The 22,014-nt window shown below is 39.3% G+C and overlaps 1 protein-coding gene and 1 long non-coding RNA gene across 2 annotated transcripts; both read right to left on the minus strand.

The window, feature by feature from the left end:
• Nucleotides 1-363: 363 nt before the first annotated feature.
• Nucleotides 364-15,408, minus strand: glipr2l (GLI pathogenesis-related 2, like). The gene is made up of 5 exons (XM_017695787.2): nt 15,058-15,408; nt 12,442-12,550; nt 9,570-9,673; nt 7,465-7,542; nt 364-2,298 (listed from the first exon to the last, which is right to left on the minus strand). The coding sequence occupies exons 1-5, from the start codon at nt 15,068-15,070 to the stop codon at nt 2,138-2,140; spliced, it is 465 nt and encodes a 154-aa protein (XP_017551276.1). The 5' UTR covers nt 15,071-15,408; the 3' UTR covers nt 364-2,137.
• A 3,135-nt stretch (nt 15,409-18,543) lies between these two features.
• On the minus strand, nt 18,544-19,636 carry LOC108426365. Its single transcript, XR_001857765.2, has 2 exons — nt 19,544-19,636; nt 18,544-19,086 (listed from the first exon to the last, which is right to left on the minus strand). It is a non-coding gene; the product is annotated as an uncharacterized LOC108426365 (long non-coding RNA).
• Nucleotides 19,637-22,014: the final 2,378 nt, after the last annotated feature.

The following is a 22,014-nucleotide window of genomic DNA, read 5'->3' on the forward strand; positions in this document are numbered from 1 at the left end:
CCAATGAAAACCATGTATCTAATATTTTTACTTTTTGGCATCAAAAAGAGGAGGCAATGGATAGGGCAAGATGGAGGCAGATGATCCGCTGTGGCGACCCCTAAAGGGAGCAGCCGAAAGAAGAAGAAGACTTTTTGGCATCATTTGACCTCAGCAGCTGTCCTTTACGTTGTGTTAAAATTTCATGATGACTGGACCAATAGAAATGCTCCAAAAATTGCTTAGAATAAAAACTTTTTCTTTTAACTTACATTGAAAGTAAAGAAAGGTTTAGCCTTCTCCTGTAAAGTCACTATTTTGGAGATACTTGTTTTTCACTGGACAGCAACAATACTCATATCAGTACAAACCTAGCATACCAGGTTATTTCAAAACAGCTATGAGTTTAATACATAATACACAAGCAACAAATGATATTTCTGTGCAAGACATGAAAAATGGTCAAACAATGAAGAGCACAAGTTGGACATTTAGAATTTATGTAGCAGTCATTCCAAATACTTTGGCTATGTTCACATTACCAGGTTGAATTCGTGCAAATCTGATTTTTTGCCCTAATGTGACTCACATCTGATGTTTTCAGGCCTATGTGGACACAAACCTGATCTTTGCAAAACCGGCCTAAGCCACTTTCATATCTCATCCTAGTTCGCATATGTAGCCGATTCCATGTGACCTTAATGTGATACTCAGAACGGAATTCTTGTGCTTTTTTTCCACTGCGCCATCATTCAGAGTTACTCTGGCAGCAGCGCCGCAGAAGTTAAAGCCTGTAAACGGTGGAAAAGCAGCTCATCTCACCTTTTTCTCCTTCGTCTGGCTCTAATAATGAAGCTGAGAGCTGATCAGAGTTAATGATCTTCTCAGCGAAGCTCGTTCTGCTTGTTAGTTTGTGCTTATGACGCAGTGATTCATTCACATGACGATACTGAGTAGGATGTTCATGCAAGTCATTTCAGGATGCCGGTTCATCCGCATTATTAAAAAATTTGAGTCATTTACCTAAACAAGGTTGAACCATCATGTCAAACAAATCGGATTTAAGCAAAAAATCAGATTTGAACAATGAGGCCTATAATGTGAATGTAGGTTCTGTAACACTGAAGAATGAAGATGTTCCCTGCGGAAATAAGCATGTGTACAATACTGTGCACCATTTGTTTATTTAACTTCCAGTCAAAATGGCCATTATGTGCAAGATATTTAATTTTCAGGGGATATTTCTGAAGAGTTTAGATGTAAGATAATCCACTCACATGAAGAAGGGAAAGTCATCTTGAAAAAGCAGGAGTTTACAAAACTAGTGGTTCAAAAATTATTATAAGATAGAGAGAACATTGGGCCTCTTGGATCTGGAGAAGTTATAAATGCGACCAACTTCTAAGACTGAACTTTTCAGAGTATGTGTCTGCAGATTTTTGTGAAATACTGAAAGCAGGCTTCCCAAAATAATGAGAACAGTAAAAAAGGCGAAATATGTTCGTACTAAATACTTAAAAAAAGAGATTATATTTAGTTTTTGAAGTTGATTTTTATTAAATATATTTTTTGTTTTTTTCTCAGATGTAAAATGTAATTTGTTCCTGATGGCCTGTACTTGATGGCTGTATTTCCAGACTGGAAATTAAATAAAAAGTGATTCCTGACTTTCCCACTGTATTGCATGAAAATGAATGAGTTTCCCTCTGGCTAACAACAAACATCAGCCATAATACTTAAAAGCACTGTGTGGACTATGTGAGACTTTGTTGGAATACAAAAAATGTAAAGGCACCTCTCCACTAAAGATCCTGCATCCCACATTACATTCAGTCCATCTTCAAGTTCTTAAAATGTTCTGAAGATACAATTCTCCCCATGTTCACAAAGATCAGGAACAGCGAGTGGTTCGTTAGAATAATAAAGATGTTAAAGAGGATGGACACCTCTGAACAGATATGAACTGAGGGTCAGCAGATCTACATGTGCTGATGTTTGTGAACACAGGCTAAACTTAGTATTCAAGTAAGTTTAACAGGTTAAGGCCGTCAGTGTGATAATGCTTGGCCCTCCAGGGCCTCTGTTAGCTGTTCTTAGACCTTCATCTCTCTCCCCATGTCCATGTCTTCTGTGCTCTGGCTCCATGGCTTTTCTGGGGTCAGCTCTTTGGCGGTAGGACGTTGGCCTGGAAGTGGCCCTGATTGGTGATGTTGCCGGCAGGAAAGTAGCGAGCCACCACAAAGGTAGAACCATCCGACGCCACTGCTTTACCCACGCCCAGCTTCTTTGAGCTCTTCCACACCATCGCGGTGAAGTGACCTGAATCAGAAATGGATGTTAGGCTTTGTTTACACAGCAGATAAAAGTGGCCTGAATCTGAGCTTTTTCTTCATGTGTGATGGATGTGTGTCTGTGTGTTTATGTGAACAGCAAAAACCACTGAATCTGACATTTTCAATTCTGATTTGAAACGCTTTTATAATTAGAAGACATTTATCACAACTGCTCCATGTTTAAAGAGTTTTTTAAAGAAATGTCTGAACGCGGCTGTAGGAGAGTGAGGCTGCAGCGTCAAAGAACAGTTACAGGTTTAAAAGCGATGTTTAAAGAATCCGAGGACACGAACCAAAGAAGTGACTGCGCCCTTTTTACGGATCAAACACATTCAGGGTGATGAGCCCAGCTGTCAGTCAGTGAAGCTTCATGATGGCTCCTGTTGTGCTGGTGAAGATGAAGCTGATCGGCGTTTGTTGGCAGTCGTGATTGTTTACCTCTGAATGAAGCAGCGTAAAGCTATGTTCTTTTGCGCATGTGGGTCGGTTTAGGAGCTGATCTGTTCAGACTGATGTCGTATACAGATCCCATTTAAAAGACAATGTGAACAGCCAAACAACAAAATCAGATTTGGTGAGAAAATCTGATTTGGGCCACGTTTACCTGCTATGCGAACATGGCCCAAGTCAAAGAATTAAACCAAATGTTCACACAATTGAGTAATTCCTGATTCCCAGGCTGCCTCGTATCACACGATAGTTACTCTAAAAAAATAAAAGGTGTTGCAATGATGCCTTAGAACACCCACCTTTGGTTTCCTCCTGAAACGTTCAATGGCTGTTTCTTCAAAGAATGATTTCTAACTATCACTTCATTTGGAGAGTCCACTATAGTCCCCTATTGATTTTCTACAGATGTTCAAATTGTCAACAAACTATCAACAAACCGAGTTTTTAACTCTGTTGATTCTAAACAGTGGTGGGGTTGGGATTTGGACCAGGGTTAGGGCTAAGGCTAAGGGTTAGGATTTGTTTTGGGAAGAGGTTAAGGTTAGGATTAGGATTAGAGCCAGGTTTAGAGTTAAAGACAATCATGGTCAAATTAGTAGATATTTAGTTGAACGTAACTTAAGAGTAATTAAGTATCTACAAAACATCTAAAGTGGACTATCCAAATAAAGTGTTACCTGATTTTGTAAATCAAAGTAAAGAACCATAAACTTTTTTAGTACAGGACATTCAAGCCGAGAACCAGTCAGAAACTTTTACAGTGGTGTACAAAAGTATGAACACCTCTAAAAAAACAAAAAAACAAAATATGGCCTGTGAAAAAGTTAAGGTACATTTTGTATTTTCATATGTTGTATTTTTCCCAATGTTTAAACTTTGCAAATAAGCAGAAGCTATGCATTAAAATTTGCAAAAACAATGCTACATTTAATGTTATTCTATGTAGAGGATGTGTTAACTTATTTTTCGCTTAGAAAAGGCGCATGTCCTTCCACCAAGATATGTAAAGCCAGTCACTGCATCTTTCTCGAGCGGCTGCGTTCTGCGTTAATACATCATCAAGATGTAAAAGTCATTCAGAATTGATATGAAATGTTCTACAGAAACTTAATGAGTCAGAATTATTCACAGTGGTGATAGGAACCAGAGCTCTGGGACCTTTTAAATGAAGCTTTTCAGATTAGGGGTGCTGATATAGGATCTGTTCCAAAGTCAAAGTCAAAGTAAATAATTGAGGAATCTGCTACTCTAAGAAGCTTTGTGAATATGACCCTGAGGCAGAAGGTTATTAGACAAAATGGTTATTAATATGCCAGAGACATTGTTTTGTGATACTTTTGAGCTAAAACGATGCTTTTTTAAAAAGCCATTCATGGAAAAGAGGTCAATGCAGGGCACTTTAACTGGAGCTTATTGAATTTTAATTTAAGACCTCTGGCCTAGAGCAAACTACCATTGCAACCAAAAACCAAAACCATTATAAGTCAGTCCACTGTCAACTCCTAATTATATTAGTACAACCCCATTTCCAAAAAAAGTTAGGATGCTGTGCAGAATGTAAATAAAAATAGTGCAATGATATGCAAATTATGTAAACCTTTAAAGGAAAATACTAAAAGACAACTAATCAAATGTTGAGAGAAATGTTATTGTTTTTTGAAAAAGATATGGCCATTTGTGTTTGGGAACTGAGGAGACACTGCTTTAATTTTGAAAGTGATGTGAAATGTATTCTGTTCTTGTTTGATGTAGGACTTCAGAGGCTCATCAGACCAGGATCTCATTTGTCATATATTTAATTTCATAATGCACCAGATGTTTTCAGTGGTGACGGGTCTTGACTGTGAGCAGGTGAATTTAGCACCCAGACTCTTTTAAAACAGATCAATGCTGTTGTAATATGTACAGAATGTGGTTTGACATTGTGTTGCTGAAATAATCAAGGCCTTCCCTGAAAGAGACGTCATCCGGATGGCAGCATATGTTGCCAAAACATGTATATATCATTCAACATTAATGGTACTTTCACAGATGACGGCGCTTCTGGAACCTGTTTATATATGATTTGCTCTTTGCATTTTAGTTTTAACTTGCATTTGTGGATGCAGCGGCAAACTGTTTACACAGATAGTGGTTTTCAGAAGTGTTTCTGAACCCATGCAATGCTTTTCACTTCAGAATCATGTCTGTTTGTAATGCAGTGCCACCTGAAGGCCCAAATATCACAGCCCTGCAAATGCTTCTTTTTGGTCTTGTCCCTTGCATCCACAGATTTCTCAGAATTTTCTGAATCTTTTAATGTTATTTTGTTTTGGAGATGATTAAAAGCAAAACTTCTTTTCTGTTTTACGTTGGGAAACGTTATTCTTGAATTGTTGCATCATTTGCTTGTGCGGTCTTTCATAGAGTGGTGAACCCCTCCTCATCTTTACTTCCAAAAGACTAACCCATTTTGGAATGCTTTTTATACTCAATCATGTTACTGACCTGTTGCCAATTAACCACTCGTCTTTTCGTTTTTTTGCATTACACAACTTTACCAGCCTTTTTTGCCCCAGTCCCAACTTTTTTGTAATGTGTTGCTGCCATCAAATTCAAAATGGGCATATATTTTCCAAAAAACTAAGATTTTTCAGATTTAACATTTGATTTGTTGTCTTTGTACTATATCCAATGAAATATATGGTGTAAAGGATTTGCACATCATTGCATTTTCTTTGTATTTACATTTTGCAAAGCATCCCAACCTTCTTGGAAATGAGGTTGTAGTTAATCTGACATATTAGGCTCTCAGTTCAGGTTTTGAACACCTAACCAATGGGAGAGCTCGCTTGGCTGTATCTACCTAGATACCTACATATAAACTGAATTACATCGCACATGGCAATCATCGGGGTCCAAGCACTATGTGCCTTATGGAGCCAGGAGAACGCAGGGTGGGTTTTTAGAAATGCCTCAGTTTATCACAGACATGGGGTCTCAGTAAAGTTTGTGCACACTGACCTTGGTACAGTAAGCCGATTTTAAACAAATATTTTTAAATGCCGGAAAAAACAAACAGTAAACTATTTGGATATGACATATTTGTGAAGTTGATAAAAATCACTAAAACTTTCTCATAGGACAGATGGTGCCAGACGCGATGCAGGGATTTTAGTTTCTGAACTGGTCACCTTTTTCACTGCTCGTGAGTTTTTTCTGTGTGTTAGTTACTTAAGTATTTGTGGCATGCAAGTCTGCACGAACGTCTGATTTGCTCTGTGTGTGTGCATTGCTAATATAAACCTCATGACAACTATGTGACTGCAAACGTAAATATTTATATGCAGTGAGAGGAGGTGGAAAGGAATGGATCATATTAATCACTCTCAACTCAAGTTCCTCCAAGGCTTTCTTTGCTTCCCTTTGCTAATCCCACATCAATGTTATGAAAGGCTGGTTGAAAGAAGAGTGGTAAGGGGGACATGATCTGGTGTGTGTTATGGTGGAAGGGACTGTTCATTAGTGAGTCTTTAAGGGAACATCCAGGGAGAAGGAAATTTGCGAAACATCTCATGCCAATCTGATGAATCATAAGGCCTCTTACAAAGTATCCTGTTACTAAATTCCTGCCTTTTTCAGAGATATTACACTAGTATAGTTCATAGCTTAAGTGACCCATATCCTGCCTACACACTCTTATCCATCTTATAATATTAGTGTGGTTTTATGAAAAAATAAATATAATAAATTATAATTTCATTCCATAATTCCATTGTACATTTTCCAACCTCTCTTTATCCCTTAGAATTAGACTGCAGACTGTTTTGAGCCTTGAAGACTGATATGGCCAAATGCATGTGGAAACCTGACCATCATACCTTTATGGGGTTGCTGAACATTATATTTTAAAATATGGGCATTCATATGAAGTCACTCCCTTTTTTGCAGCTTTAATAGCCTCTCTTTTCTGGAAAGGCTTTCCACAAGATTTTGGAGTGTGTCTGTGGGAATTTGTGCCCCTTCAGTCAAAAGAGCATTGGTGAGTTCAGGCGCTTAAGGCCTGGCTCACAATGAACGTTCCAGTTCATTCCGAAAGTGGGGTTAAGGTCAGGGCTCTGTGCAGGCCACTGGAGTTCCTCCACACCAAACTCATCAAACCATGTCATCATGGAGCTGCTTTGTGCACAAGGGCTCAGTCATGCTGGAACAGGAAAAGTTGTTCCCCAAACTGCTGACACAAAGTTGGAAGCAAATAATTGTCTAAAATAATGTGTGCTGTAGCATTAACATCACCCTTCCCTGGAACTAAGGAACCAAAACCCTGAAAAACAGCCGAAGCTCATTATACCTCCTTTACCAAATGTTACCATTGGCACTATGCATTCCAGGAGATGGTTTTCTCCCAGCATCCACCAAACACAGATTTGTCCATCAGACTGCCAGATATTCCAATAATAGCACGTACAGTAATGCGAAGGTGGTGTCATATGATGGTTTAAAGTCATAGTTTGTGTAGAGTGACAAACACGGCTATGTGCTTGATGTATTTTTACACCTGCAGTAATGGTTGGAAGACTTGAATTTAATAATTAGGAGGTGTGTCCACATACTATATTAGGCCAAAAAATGTTTTGTGAAACTATCATAACAATAGCGTTAGCAACAATTTCATTTCATAATTTTGCGAAGTAGCTTTTACAGATTATAAGTGCATACGTACCGGTGCCGGAGGAGAATCCAGGATGGTTAAAGTTGTACTGATTCACCTCGTTATACCAGCGGTCAGACACGTCTTTACCTACAAGCATAAACACAGCTATCAGCAGTAAATAACAGAAATCATATGGACCAAGTTCACATTTGCAAAATCAAAGTTTAATGCAGGTTAAGCAGTCATGGTTAATCTGCCAGTGGGTCATCATGTGCCATCTTTCTGACTGACTGAATGATCAAACCACTGAAGCTGAAAAGCTGAAAATAATTACAAATCTGATATTTATTTAGTTGGACTTAGAAAAGATCTGAAAACACGTTGACTTGAAACACATTATAATAGAAGCCTTTGTGCAGATGCTGCATCAGTAACAATTCCAGTCATATGTAAAAGTTTTAACACTAATGGTCAGATTACATGATTTGTTGGTTTTAGACGTGAGCACAGGTTTACACATCTTCTACAATGTAAATATGGCATGTTTCTGCAAATATTGATGCACAATTTTGATTTATTGCTTGAGTACTGAACGTTAGAAAAAAGATAAAACATAAAATGTGAATATCAACTTTTGCACATGCTACATTTTATATATTTATTCTCAATATGTCTAATTCAGCACATATTTAGCAAAAAAATTGCTGTTGTCAGAAGCAAACCTCGTATCTCCGAAATGGTAACTTTACAGGAGAAGGAAAAAACTACTTTACTTTTAATCTAAGTCAATGTTTTTTCCAAGTCATTTGGGTCCATTTCTTTTAGTCTATTCATTATGAAATTTACACACCATATAAAGAGTTAATGGCATTTTTAAATTATGTCAAAAACCACCAATAAATGGAGATATGATGTTTTCCACCAACAACAGTACAATGCATTATAATGTGTACCAGTGTACTCTGTAGAGCAGGGGTGTCAAACTTAACCAGTAAAAGGGCCACATTAATAAAATGTTTTTATTTCATTTTTAATTAATGTTGTACTGTAACCCCAACTGACCATTGTTTATTCAAAATATGCAAAAACCTCAACAGTAAAATGCAAACACTTGTAGTAGACCTTAAAATCTAGTTCATTAAGACTTGGACTCCGCTGTCCCATAAACTGTTGTTGGGGTAGGTGAGTCAGAGCACACATTATGTTGGAACATAGTGCAGTACATTGTGAAATGAGCTATTATTAATGGAAATTTAAAATATTTTAGCGTGCTGAATAGGATTGTGTGATGGGCCTGATCTGGCCTGTGGGCCTTGTGTTGGACACATGGGCTATAAAGTCGTTAACAAGGTGCAAACATGCACCTAAGCTTCTGCATAAAACTACTTTTATACAGGGAAGAATTGGTGGTAATATGTTAGCAGCATAGTTGTGTGGACAGAAAATGAGAAAACGAGAAAAACATGTCATTCGTTCATATCTTTTCCATCCCAAGACCTGTGCAGTGCACAACAGCTGTAGTATTGAATTTTGCATTATGTAGTCAAATGTTTAGTCAAGAAATTCAGCAAGTGGCCAGTGGCGTCTACTACAAAGTGATCTTCAGTTCTTTTCTATGAAAGACGAAACTGAAAACAACTGCCAGTGGCAATCAATGGTAGAAGACAGATGTGGCGGCCAGAGATGAATATTGTTGTCCTCAACATGAGGTCATGAGGATAATGGAACCCCAAGAGAATTGAATGCCTTGAGTTTGAAGACTTCCAACCATAAAACAGCCATTAAAATTTAATTACATTTGACTTATTGAGTTTCTCAGTCAAAAGGTGTCTCCAAAACGTCATTATTACTTAACAGCTAATTGTTCTTTTGGTGGGGTCTCTGGCCAGACTGTTGGGCAGTTCCAGTGATGCATCATAGATTCTCAGGCATGAAATGGCTTTTCAGCCAAGGCAAACTCTATATGACCCATGATACATAAGTGTTTGACACTTTATAAATCTCCTTGGACTGGCCAGACATTCCATTCCACTTACTCACCCAGTTACAAAGTGAACATGGAGACTGTCACTACAAAATCAGTCCCAGCTGTTGCGAGAGGAGAGAAGAGGGTTTTCTGGTCACCTCATAGCCAAAATGTTCTCAACAGAGAGCAACCAAAACGGTAATCCTACCTGATTGATCGTAAGATGCCCAGGCTAGGTTTTCTCCACAGCTTCCTCTACTAGACTCAACACTGTGCTTTAGAATCCTTGTGCTGGCCAGACTCTCTGCATATCTACAACACATACACAGGCAATAAAGTTTAGCTGAGAAGCTGAAATGTATTAACTAGGGGTGAAGAGGGGTCGTTCTTAGCACTGCAGTAACACTGACGTGGTGGTGCTGTGTTAGTGTGTGTGGCGCTGGTATGAGTGGATCAGACACAGCAGTGCTGCTAGAGTTTTTAAACACTGTGTTCACTCACTGTCCACTCCATTAGACACTCCCTACCTTGTCAGTCCACCTTATAGATGTAAAGTCAGAGACTTTAGAGACAGCTCATCTGCAGCTGCACGGTTTGTGTTGGTCATCCTCTAGTCCTTCATCAGCGGTCTCAGGACGCTGCCCACAGGATGATATTGGCTGGATAGTTCTGGTTGGTGGACTATTCTCAGTCCAGCAGTGACACTGAGGTGTTAAAACTCCAGCAGCACTGCTGTGTCTGATCCACTCAGACCAGTGCAACACACACTAACACACCAACACCATGTCAGTGTTACCACAGTGCTGAGAAGGATCCAGTACCCAAATAGTACCTGCACTCTGAGGGTCCATGGGGGTCCTGACCACTGAAGAACAGGGTAAAAAGATGGACTACAGTCTGTAAGTGATCTGATAACTGAGCTGATAAAATGGACAATGAGCATAGAAACCAGGAGGTGGTCATAATGTCATGCCTGATCAGTGTATATTGCTCATTTTATCAGGTCCACTTGTTATATAGGTGCACTTAGTTCTACAATAATAGTCGGTGGTCTATTTGTTAGCTCATCTTTACCACATTCATCAGTGGTCAGGACCCCTACAGGACCACAGCTGAGCAGGGATTATTTGGATGGTGGATCATTCTCAGCACTATGACACTGACATGGTAGTGGTATGCAGCAAAGGTTGCTAGATCTGGAGTCCTGTGGAAACTGCCCACCAATGTGTAGGACTAGAGGATGGCTAACATACTGCAGCAGCTGATAAACTATCAGTAACTTTACATGTCATCTACGAACTGAAGCTACAAGTCAGATGTGTCTAAAAGGGTGGTCAGTATGTCTTTAAACCCTGTGCCTGATGTACTAAGCATTTTATGCCAGGTTTAGGTACAAACGAAACCCATTCTGTTCATGTACACAAGTACACAAACTGTTGAAATAAGTTAAAACATCCTCTACACGGAATAAGCATAAAAGGCCCAGGTCAGGTAGTTTCATGTAGTGTGTAAACACTGTCAAAGTGTCAAAATGCACTGTTCACTCCCCAGTTAAGCTCCGCCCATTTACATTGACGTTATAAGTACTGTATCAACATGGCCTGCTTTTTGAATGAGAACCCAATGCAAGGCAGTCAATTAGAACAGTTGTAATATACATACACTACATTTCCAAAAGTATTTGCTCATCTGCCTTCACACGCATATGAAATTGAATGACATCCCATTCTTAATCCATAGGCCTTAACATTATGTCGGCCCACCCTTTGCAGCTATAACAGCTTCAACTCTTCTGGGAAGGCTTTCCAGAAAGTTTAGGAGTGTGTTTATGGAAAATTAACCTGCAAAAATTGGTTAAAATATGGACATTTAATCAATCAATTATAAAAGGACAAATATTGTTAATTACAAAAATAACACCTCATACTTAAATCAAGCTCAGTCATTAGGCCAATTGCTAGCTATTTATATTTTCAGTGCAAGTCAATGAGACATGTTTCACTTTTCAATCAACTCATCTAACATGTATAAATGGTTAAAGGGTCTATCAAAGGCTGAGCCATCTATAAGCAAAGCGGCCTCTGTATCTCAGACTGAGAAAATGAAGCATAAACTCAAATACAGAAAAATTGAAGATATGCCTGTTTAAGGTCCTGCCACAGGATCTCAATGGGGTTCAATTTAGGACTTTGACTAGGTCAAACCCCAATTTAGTTTCTTTTGAACCATTCAGAGGTGGACTTGCTCTTGTGTATCCGATCGTTGTCTTGCTGCATTACCTAATGGGACTTGAGCTCGAGAACCAGACATTCACCTGCAGGATTTTTTTGGTAGAGAGCAGAATTAATGGTTCGGTCAATTACAACAAGCTGCCCAGGCCCTGAAACAGCAAAGCATCCCTACACCATCACACTGCCACCACCATGTTTCGCTGTTGGTATGATGTCTTATTCTCTTTCAAACGTTGGAACCACGAGTGCTGACCTTATAGGTGAGTGTGGCCTACAGTTCCTTAGATGTTCGTCTGTGATCTTTTGTGACTTCCTCGATGAGTTGTCACTGTTTTCTAGAAGACTTTGGTAGGCTGGACACTTCTGGAATAAGATTCACTAATGTTCCAGGTTTTCCCTATTTGGAGGGAATGGCTCTCACTGAGGCACAATGACTTTCACAATGACTTTTACATAGGTCAGCTGATGTTGGTGTTTCGATTAATAAAATGGTTATTTCAACAAGGTCTCTGTTGAAGGTTCAGGGGTATGTGTGTAGGTTTGTACCTAGGGGCCCAAAATGCATTAATACATTCCTGCTAATGAGAATACAACAGGAAGTGCAGAGATGCAAACTGAAATTGAGCTTTGATAAAGCTATAGCAATACAGTCTTAAAAATAAAATTGTCATGAAGGCTTTTTGGAGCAATGCCGTAGAAGTTCCCCAAAGAGCCTTTAAACAATGAGATAATCAAGTGTGAATATCCTCTCTAAATTTTTACTGTCCAAGAACCATTTAGGAACCTTTACATTCAGAGTGTAGACTGACAGCATGCCATGGAAGGCCTGTGAAGTGGAACTAGCCTTACCTCTCTGCATCTCTGCTTAGCTCCTTGCTGAGCTTTAATGGTGGGGCCTGGTGCTTCTTCCTGTACTCATTATGAGTCTTCAACACCTCCTCACAAAACAGCCTGGAGGCTGGAGACAAAGAGAAAAGGACAAAAATGCAAAGAGAGGTAAAGATAACTAAAATTCTAATCCGTTGACGGTCAGCTGTGCAGTTAGCAATATGTAAAACTGCAGTTACTAAAAGGGCTTTAGCCTCATTGCTGTAGTAACACAATCTTCAATGTCTGATAAAGGGGCAGCCCAAAACTAGAGCTTTATATGATTTTTGTAACATTGTGTAGTATTCTGCTGCAAGGCGTTATATCCCTTAGCCCAAGAGTCGGCAACATTCAGCTCTTTTACTTTCCTGTTGTGGCTCCACAGCAGAATTAGATTTGTAGGTAAAAATAAAATAATCCTCCTTTTCAGTAAAATAAAGCTCTGCTGATTGTTCAACACTGTTTCAAAATAAACGGTCTTCAACGCTGGAGTTAATGTAGAACTGCTAATTCACCCTTTAACCCTGAAGGTTGACGCGCAGATTGCTGGTCACCACAGCAACACAGACCTCACCTAGCTAGTAGCTATCGAAAAGGCAAAGAGAAAGATTTAAGACGAACATTGATCATTTGCGGATGAATGGACTTATTTGCATTTATCGTCACTCCAGATGGTTTCCTGATATGTTTAATCTGCAATGAGAAACTGGCAAACACTAAAAAGCCAAGAAGCTGAAGTCAGTTTGTCGCTCGCCAGCTTCTTGTTTGAATTTTCATGTTCCACCTTAAATGGTGCAACAATTAGCAACACACTTAGCTACATTCTGGCGCCTCAGGTACCTTTTAAGGTGGAACGGGGAAATTCTAACAAGAAGCTGGTGAGTGAGAAACTGACTTCAGCTTCGTAAGAAGTTGAACGTTGAGACATTTTACATGAAACTGTTCTACTCAGAAGATGAGAGAAAAGCAGCCATAGCTGAGCTAAAGCTTTATAGCAGAGTAGAAGTAAGTCTGTGTTTTCGTTTATATTATTTTAGCCTTTACTAGAACATCAGCACATACTGAGACATATTTACAGCCAAGATGGTGAAACATTACTTCATTAAAATGAACATAAAATGCTGTGGCTCCCAAGGTGGTTGGATTTTTGATGAAATTTGACAAAACAGCTCTTATTAACATTTGGGTTGCCGACCCCTGACTCAGCCTCATTGATCTGACAGAATTAAACATTTCAAATTGGTTTCATGCTCACGTTAATCAATGTTTTCACATCCAGCAAGCAGATACATCTTACAACCACTGGGAAACCCTGTGGTGTCATCAATCCTGACTGCCGGCCAAGCCACAGATCTGCTAACGACAAGCTAGCTTTAGTGTAAGACTTACCTCTGGGATCGAACAAAATTGTAAGGGAAAAATCTTTATTTGGCATAAAATTCACACTAGAGACAGCATTTTTTCCCCATTCGGCATGAGAAAAGGAGCTGGACTGAGGTAAATTTCTGTCAGGAAAAATCGCCTCCTTTATAACGATGATTTGAAAACAGTTACCACAGTAATGGCTGCAATAAAACATTTAGTTTCCTAGTATTAACATTAGCAATCTGCTTTCCTTTTCCAAAAATCCACCCCAAATAGTATTTTTTAAGTTCCCCACCTTCCAATCTTCAAGATATTTCACCAAAAGGGGGTTTCCTAGTGTTTAATAAGGAAGAAAAGGGTCCCAGCTTAAAAGCTTTTAAGGGTGTCACTACAGTCGTATACAAATGTTTACCCCTATACAAATGACACATTTAGGTGATTTTCTAAGTGAAACACACTTCTGCTCATGTTAATGCACAATTACTGTTTATTTGCTGGATTTAACACATTGGGAAAAAGTAAAATAAATAAAATGTGCCACATGCAAATGTTATGGCACATTTTATACACTGTGGGAAAATGCTGTATGTATGTCTGTTACCTATAATGGATGTATTAACTTATTTTCACTTAAAGTCAACAAAACGTCATTTGAATAAGGCCATTCAAACTTTGCCAGAACAATATTTATCATCCCCTTAGGACCATAAGTTATGAATCGTCATTTACATTTTTGATGTACATTTTCCTTTAACATTAAAATTAACAGAAAAACATTAAATGAATACATAAAAATACATTAGAGTTTTGGTGAGTTTTTGAACATGCAAAATCTTTAAATATGCCAAGTTTTCCGGGTTTACTGGAGTAGAGTTAATTGGGTTGGCTGTAAACATGCAAGACAAGCTAAAAAAAAGGACTTTACATGTGAAGTTGTTGCCACTTAACCCTCAAAAACGACCAACGCATCATCTGAATCACACTTGTGACTATTGAGGCCTTTTCAGAAATCCGACTACATCATGCTCACCAAACAATGCAATCATTGAAAGTGCTTCACGCACACACACACACTGCAACAGAGCTTGGCAAGTTGGCACAGAAAAGCTGGCACATGCCTGTCGGCCTAATAAAAATGACAGCAGCTGCATCAGAGGTGGACAAAACAATGTTACATCAGGCCAACATTAGTAACATTCGGCTCCATGGACCACCTTAAAGCAGCGCTCTTACCTGATTTGCCCATGATGAGGAGAGGTTCTCTTCTCTGGCTTCTACAAACTGCTTCCTCACTGTTTCTGGCAGCTGCTACAGTAGATCAGCCTCTCCCTCTCTCTCTCTCTCTCTCTCTCTCTCCCTCCCTCTCTCGCTCTCTGTCTTTCTCTATCTCTCTCCTGTAATATGTATAAAGATCTCCTCAAGGCGTGCTCCTCCTGTAGTAAAATGCTGCTGTTTTCTTTCAAGATGATCCTCTTGTCTTTCTCCTTCTGTCACATTCCCTCTTCACGTCCTCCTCTTTCCTTTCTCTCTCTCGCTCTGCCCTCCTTTTTTCTGTGCATGTGTAAAGGAGAGGGAACTCTCTGGCTGTGATTACATCATCACTGTGGGCCATGTGACCTTATATGGGGCTGGCACTGCTGCTTTCAGATGGAAACACTGAGTTGGAGAAGAGCTATAAACTTTAAGCAGGAACACACAGAGGCGCAGGAGGGACTCTGCTGGCGTGTCAGGGGTGTTCCAGGTTATATTTACAGCTCCCTGCCCTGCTTTCGCTTTACGGTTGCTTGCGCAGTTTCAAGGAAAAGTTTTGAGGGTTGGTTTTTCCAATGATCTATAATGTTCCAGATATAAGCATGTATTGCTCAGACTGAAGTGGTGAGTCATCCGGGGGGATTATTCATGATCTGAGCTTGATGTTTTACCCAGTGTCATGGAGTTCTGTGGCCATGCCAGGCATTACAGTGCAGCTCCAGAGCTGGACTGGGATGGGGAGATGTGTAATGGATGGATATCTGTAATGAATATTGAGACGGACCGTGTAAAGTATATCGTCTTTTAATGAAAAGGTACATTTTCTTCCATTTTTGCCTAAACAGTTTAATGTAGTAGGTAAAAGTTTAAAGGCCAGTCCATTTATTGAAACTAAGCTGCAAAAGCACATTTTTAATGAATCATTTTTGTGATGTCACAAAAACTAACATATGGTGAGTGTTTTAGCATAAGCTTTTTTTTTTAAACTCAGTTTTCTACCCAGTTTTAACAGTGACCCCTATCACACACACTCAGAAAAAAGAAGGAAACTGCCCCTCTTTTCACTGGGATGGGACCCTCAAGGGTTCATCTCAGTACCTTTAGGCAGGCAACATAACTATCATAATCCTTTGAAAAAGTTGTACTGACTCCACACACTCCGTCTGGCACAAACATGTATTTTTATTTAAGGTTCACAATTAGACATTAAAATCACTGCCACTTAATTTGAATAATTAAGATGCACCATGCTGTTCTAGGAAATATCGCTTTTGGCTTTTCTTGCAAACACAATGGCAGGTCAAGCCAAGTGGCATACTTGATCAAATATAAAACGGTGTCCAATGTCAATAGGCTGGGAATGGTTAACGAATCACACACGGGTGTGGATATGTACGCCCTGGTAACATGCAAACACGGGTTTGTAAGTGCCTTACAAAATATTTTGAATTTAAAGCAATTCTCAAATCCCGAAAACTTTTAGATAAGAAAACAGGTTCAAGCAACCACCCTGCAAAACTTAAATATGCTGTTTGCATAAGTATTTAATGCTTGTGGTTCATAAGCTGAAGTGAAAATCAACTGCCCTACACTGTTCAAAATAAAGGTCCTGTTCAGGTACATTTTTCATCAAGGAAAAATTTGTAGTTAGCTACTTTGTATCTACTTTCCCAAAATTTTTAGCTAATTTAACTACCGCTGGCGTTTGTTTCTTGAAGAAAACGGGAATGGAGACTCGAGGAAAAAGAGGTTTAATGAACATGCCTCTTCCCAACAAAGCAAGACTAACTAAGCTTACAAAAATAATGACCTTATAGTCACCCATTTAACCCACACCATCTAGCTGACCATTTTGTTAACGACTCTGAAACCCCCCCTACTTGATGGGCGGCTGCCTCTACCTTTGTAATTAAAATAGAGGTGTTGAGGCCCACCTAGGAATTTACAGTCTCCCCCATCTAGAAGCCAGGATGTCTCCAAGATGTCCCTTCAACAAATGGCATTGCTAGATTGGGGAGCTATAGACAACCAGATGTGAAATAGGCTAAACATTGGAGGTCGTTACATAACAAAAGGTATTGCTCTCTTCAGTCGAAAGTTGACAGATACTTTGCAAGAAACTCACGGAGAGGTTGCCTGAGATGCACGAAAATTGTCTACAGCTTCAGTTTCATTTTTGTTGAAAGGACAAAACGGCACTTCTTAACATTTTGGTTTTGACCCCTGAGTTAAGCCTACAAGTAAGGGGTGACCAGTCCATACGACTGTGTTCTGTGGCTTGAATTGTGTGTGGATTGCCTGACGCCTGTAGCAAAATTGTAGTGAAAATTATCGCTATAGCTACACAAAAATTTATTGGCGCTACATCTACTAACTACAAAAAGTAGTGCGCTACTTAGCTACTCCCAAATCATTTGTGTGGAACAAACTGAGAGTAAATTTTAAAACCAATCCAGCTCCTATTGAACTTAAAGCTCAAAGCAAGGGGGACATGGTGTGTAAGTCTGTTTAGAGCCCAAATAAGTAACAATAGTTAACATGGTTAAAAGTCCCCCAAAACACGTCCAATTAACCGTGTAGAACAGTTCCATTAAACCAGGCTATACTTTAGATTTAGAAAATAATGCTGGGCTGTTCATAAAAGATGGGTTACCAGTGGCTCTGCTGTTCACATTTGGGGTTTTATAGGGGAGTCTGGACCAATGAGAACAGCTGGGGGGCTGCTCTTCATTAGCAGTGACTAGACATTGTGAACTTGTGTGGTTTGACCGGATAAAAATAAGCAGTTTAAACTTTATAAGAAATAGTACCATATGAAAATGCTTGGATTCCTGGACTTCTGTGTTCAGGAATAGCATTATTTTCTCCTGGACAGGTAACCAAAAAACCTGGTCAATCCACAAAAACGCCTGGACTACTGGCAACCCTAGTAAGGGCACACATTTCCAGCTGGAAGAGTAGATTTGAAACATTTGATTTTCACAATGGGTTTGTACGCCAGGGTGTAAAAAGTTAAGCTGCTTGTTTTAGGTGCTGCATCCAGCTTTTCATATTGTACACACACACACACACATATATACATTTATGCTTTTGTTTAAATCACTATTACATTATTTTCTTTTTCTTTCCCTAAAGTAGCTTTAGCAGTCAACAATGAATATCTGGAACTTCAACAAAGAGGACGGTATATAAATATGTAAATATGTAAAATGCCGAATCAATAAAAAGGTAAAATAAATGAAATGAAGTTCTGAAAGAAATTGTAAAATACCTATTGGACTCACAGATGCACATCTTTGGCACATGGGCTTCCTCAGTGTGCTCATGGCATTCTAGCCAATAACCCACTAAACAGGTCTACCAGGGAACTTGGAGAGGAGAGAGAAGCATTACCGCTACAAACACTAGAGGGCGCTCCTGAGTGAGTCCAAAATGACTGGGTTAAGATGGAGGACTTGAGCAAAATCATAGTTTATAAATGCTTAAACATTTTTTATTATAAAAGAGCACATTCATTTCCTGAACAATGAACAGCCTAAACATGTTCATGTAACCTAGTACACAAGGAACACTGTCCAAACCACCTTGTATATACAATAAGGGATTAACGAGAAACTTGTTTTATGTGGGTCCGATAGCAATGTACTACTGTAGAGTCTGAATAAAGAAATATCAGGCCCAAGCATACCGGACTTACGGTAGGAACTTTTGTTTTTACTTTCAAATGTACCAATGCAAGAATGTGGTTTCTTTTCTTTTTTTCTTTTAAGCATCCGTGAATTGAACGTCAATGTGGGTGGGGTTCACCTTAATGCAGTCCTTTTGTACCGAAATACAAAAAAAAAAATTGTCTTTAGGCCTTTCTGTTCAAAAAAAAAAAATTTCACCTGCAGGTAAAAAAATAAAAACACAGCAGCAACAAATCCTCACGGGTCCGTTTGCATGGCATCAGCAGTCGGTCAGCATCATAGGGCACAGCAGAGCAGTCCCACAAAGCAAGACCTCTCCCATCTAGCATAAAATCAGGGTATTAGTGAGGTTATATGGATGAAAACTGTGTTTTGGCTGACGAGCTCTCTCCTCTCCCTCCAATCTGCTGGTTTCACCCCGTACTCACTGAGCATGCGCTGCTCAGTGAGCGATATGAACAAATACAAAAAAAAACATCGCTAGCTTACATTGTAGTGTGCTTATTTACCAAATTCTCCAAAAAATACACACATCTCAGATATATGCATGAGCAGTAACCAAGAAATATTCATTATTTTACGACTAACACTGTGCATTATTAACATTAACACGTAACTTCTGCACAAATTACCAACATGTCTGTTAGCCACTTAGCCTACAGCCAACGAAGCAGCAGCCCGCACTGCCGCTAGCAACCTTGATAAAACAGCGTAACAGTACCGTTTAAAAGTTACAGAACCTCCAAAATACTGTACCAAATATACTTTAACATGCTCACCTAGCGTAAAATCAGGGTATTAGTGAGGTTATGTGGATGAAAACTGTGTTTTGGCTGACGAGCTCTCTACTCTCCCTCCAATCTGCTGGGTTCACCCCGCGCTCACTGAGCATGCGCTGCAGCGCGGTGCAACAGCGTAAACTAACCTAGTCTTTTGCTTTAAAAATTATATTATACTATATTATATTATTATATTATACTTATTATTCATCTATTCATCTATTATTCATCTTTTGTTTTTAATTAATGTAGTTTACTATAATTTTATGTGGAGTTTAATATGTTTTTTTAGAGTGGATTACAACTTATTTGATTATTAATATTTTGAGTGGGTTACATTAATGCTGTTGTATTTTTAAGAGCTTTTAAACTCGAGTTATAGGAGCTTAAAATAGCGCCTCATGTACGTTGATGATTTCAGTGAACGTGAACAGCCAATGAGCTTCTCCGCTCGCCAACCAATCTCAAGCTCTCAGCAGCAGTAATGCTAGTGTCCTGTTGCCCAAAACCCAATTACTGTAGAAAAAAGGAAATATACAGAAAAAAGGAAATATACAATCCTTCTACTTTCTAAAATGAAAGGAAAGTTCTGGTCGAGTGATTATAAACTATTTTAACTTTTTACTGTAGCCATTTAGCTCCAGTGTCTCCCATTCACAGAGGGCTCACTCACCGGTTGTTTTCAAAATAATGGGGGAAATAGGAAGCGGCCAGGATCCTCATAAACTTCTGGGACTACCAGTTACATGAACCACTCACATATGATGTCTTTCAAGCGAGTCAGAACCTGTTCCCAGAAAGGTAAGGAGAGTAATAAACAGCTGCCCCCTGATGGTCAAAGCTGGTGTTACATGCTTAGTGAATGCCACTTAGGTCCCCAAATGTTTTGGTTTTTTTTTTCAACTTGTAGCTGAAAGGATAAGGGAAAAAACAATGTCCCCTGCTGGTCAAAGATGGGGTTAAGTGTCAGTAATTGTGAAAGTTTTAAGAAAAGAAATGAAACAAAATAGCGCTTCCTATTGTTTCCGTCGTTTTTATTCAGGTTTCTTCAACAAATTTTACAACATTATTAAGTCGTGCGAAACTGCAATAACCAAAGAGAACACATTAGAGAAAATGTGTGGAAAATATTACAATGAATGCCTTTGTCAAAGAAGTTATACATCATAATGTCATTTCAGTAAATATCTGCATTACAGAGATGAGAGCTGCACTGATTGGCCTTCCTCTCATTTGGTAGGCTATGTAGCTCTATACAGCCATCTAGTGGGCAGTAGTTGCATGTGAAATTGAATGTGCACAAAGATTTGAGAAAAAAGTTGTATATAAGACTTACGTTTAAGTACATCTTCTAAGCGGAGTTATGGAATTACTACAGTTTAGGAGGAGTACCATGTCTAAACTAACTATATATGCACTGATCAGGCTTTAGATTATGACCACCTCCTTGTTTCTACACTCATTGTCCACTTTATCAGCTCCACTTACTGTATAGCTACACTTTGTAGTTCTACAGTTACAGACTGTAGTCCATCTGTTTCTCTGATACTTTGTTAGCCCCCTTTTACCCTGTTCTTTAGTAGTCAGGACCCCCATGGACCCTCACAGAGCAGGTACTATTTGGGTGGTGGATCCTTCTCAGCACTGCAGTAACACTGACGTGGTGGTGGTGTGTTAGTCTGTGTTGTGCTGGTCTGTGTGGATCAGACACAGCAGTGCTGCTGGAGTTTGTAAACACCTCAGTGTCAGTGCTGGACTGAGAACAGTCCACCATCCAAAAATATCCAGCCTGGTTCTGGTAAAGCAGATATCTACTACTCTACTAAATCGGATTACTGTCTCACTCATGTAGAAGTCAAGTGCATGTAAACAGGTCATTCAGATTACTGGCAAAATCTGGCTGAAGTAAAACATTCAAATGACTTTAGCGTCTCCTACAGTTATCAGAGTCATCGCTTAGCAACGGAATCTTAGCGGAGTGATACAGTGTTTGTGAAAAAACGTGATGTTATGTCGAAATAACAGCACAGTTAGAACCTTCTCAACCAATCAGCTTGTGTGATCAGAATAAACTGTTGTACAAAATAACGTAAATTATTTTCTGGAAAAAAAAGTATATTTTATGTTTCCCACCGTTTTATAAAAGTAGTAAGCCACTCGAGGCTGTGCGTTACTGCAATTTTATTACAGGGAAAGGAATTTTCTAAGAATCTCCCTCTTTTCCACTGAAGGGCCGAATGGTTCTGAGCATGGAGGGTAACTGTTCCAGAAGCATTTCCACATGGACACGGTTCGACAAGGAATTCTTAAACACTGGGCTCAGTCTGTTTCTTTTACCTTGGTCAGCTAACCGTACTTGGGGTCTCAGAACTGTTGAGTGGGATGATGTAACAACGTAGCTGTTCGCTGATAGGTTCTACGTCCTTATCTGTATTGTGCCACACCATCCTGCTGCGTTAATTCACACCCGA

This window comes from Pygocentrus nattereri, chromosome 24 (genome assembly GCF_015220715.1).
Source record: "Pygocentrus nattereri isolate fPygNat1 chromosome 24, fPygNat1.pri, whole genome shotgun sequence".
NCBI classification, from domain to species: Eukaryota; Metazoa; Chordata; class Actinopteri; order Characiformes; family Serrasalmidae; genus Pygocentrus; species Pygocentrus nattereri.

Excerpts from the sequence above, each read along its gene's own strand:
- glipr2l (XM_017695787.2), bottom strand. Across the intron at positions 9,674-12,441 it reads CTAAGCAGAGATGCAGAGAG|ATATGCAGAGAGTCTGGCCA; the intron begins GTAAGGCTAGTT and ends TATGTGTTGTAG. Across the intron at positions 7,543-9,569 it reads GGCATCTTACGATCAATCAG|GTAAAGACGTGTCTGACCGC; the intron begins GTAGGATTACCG and ends TTATGCTTGTAG.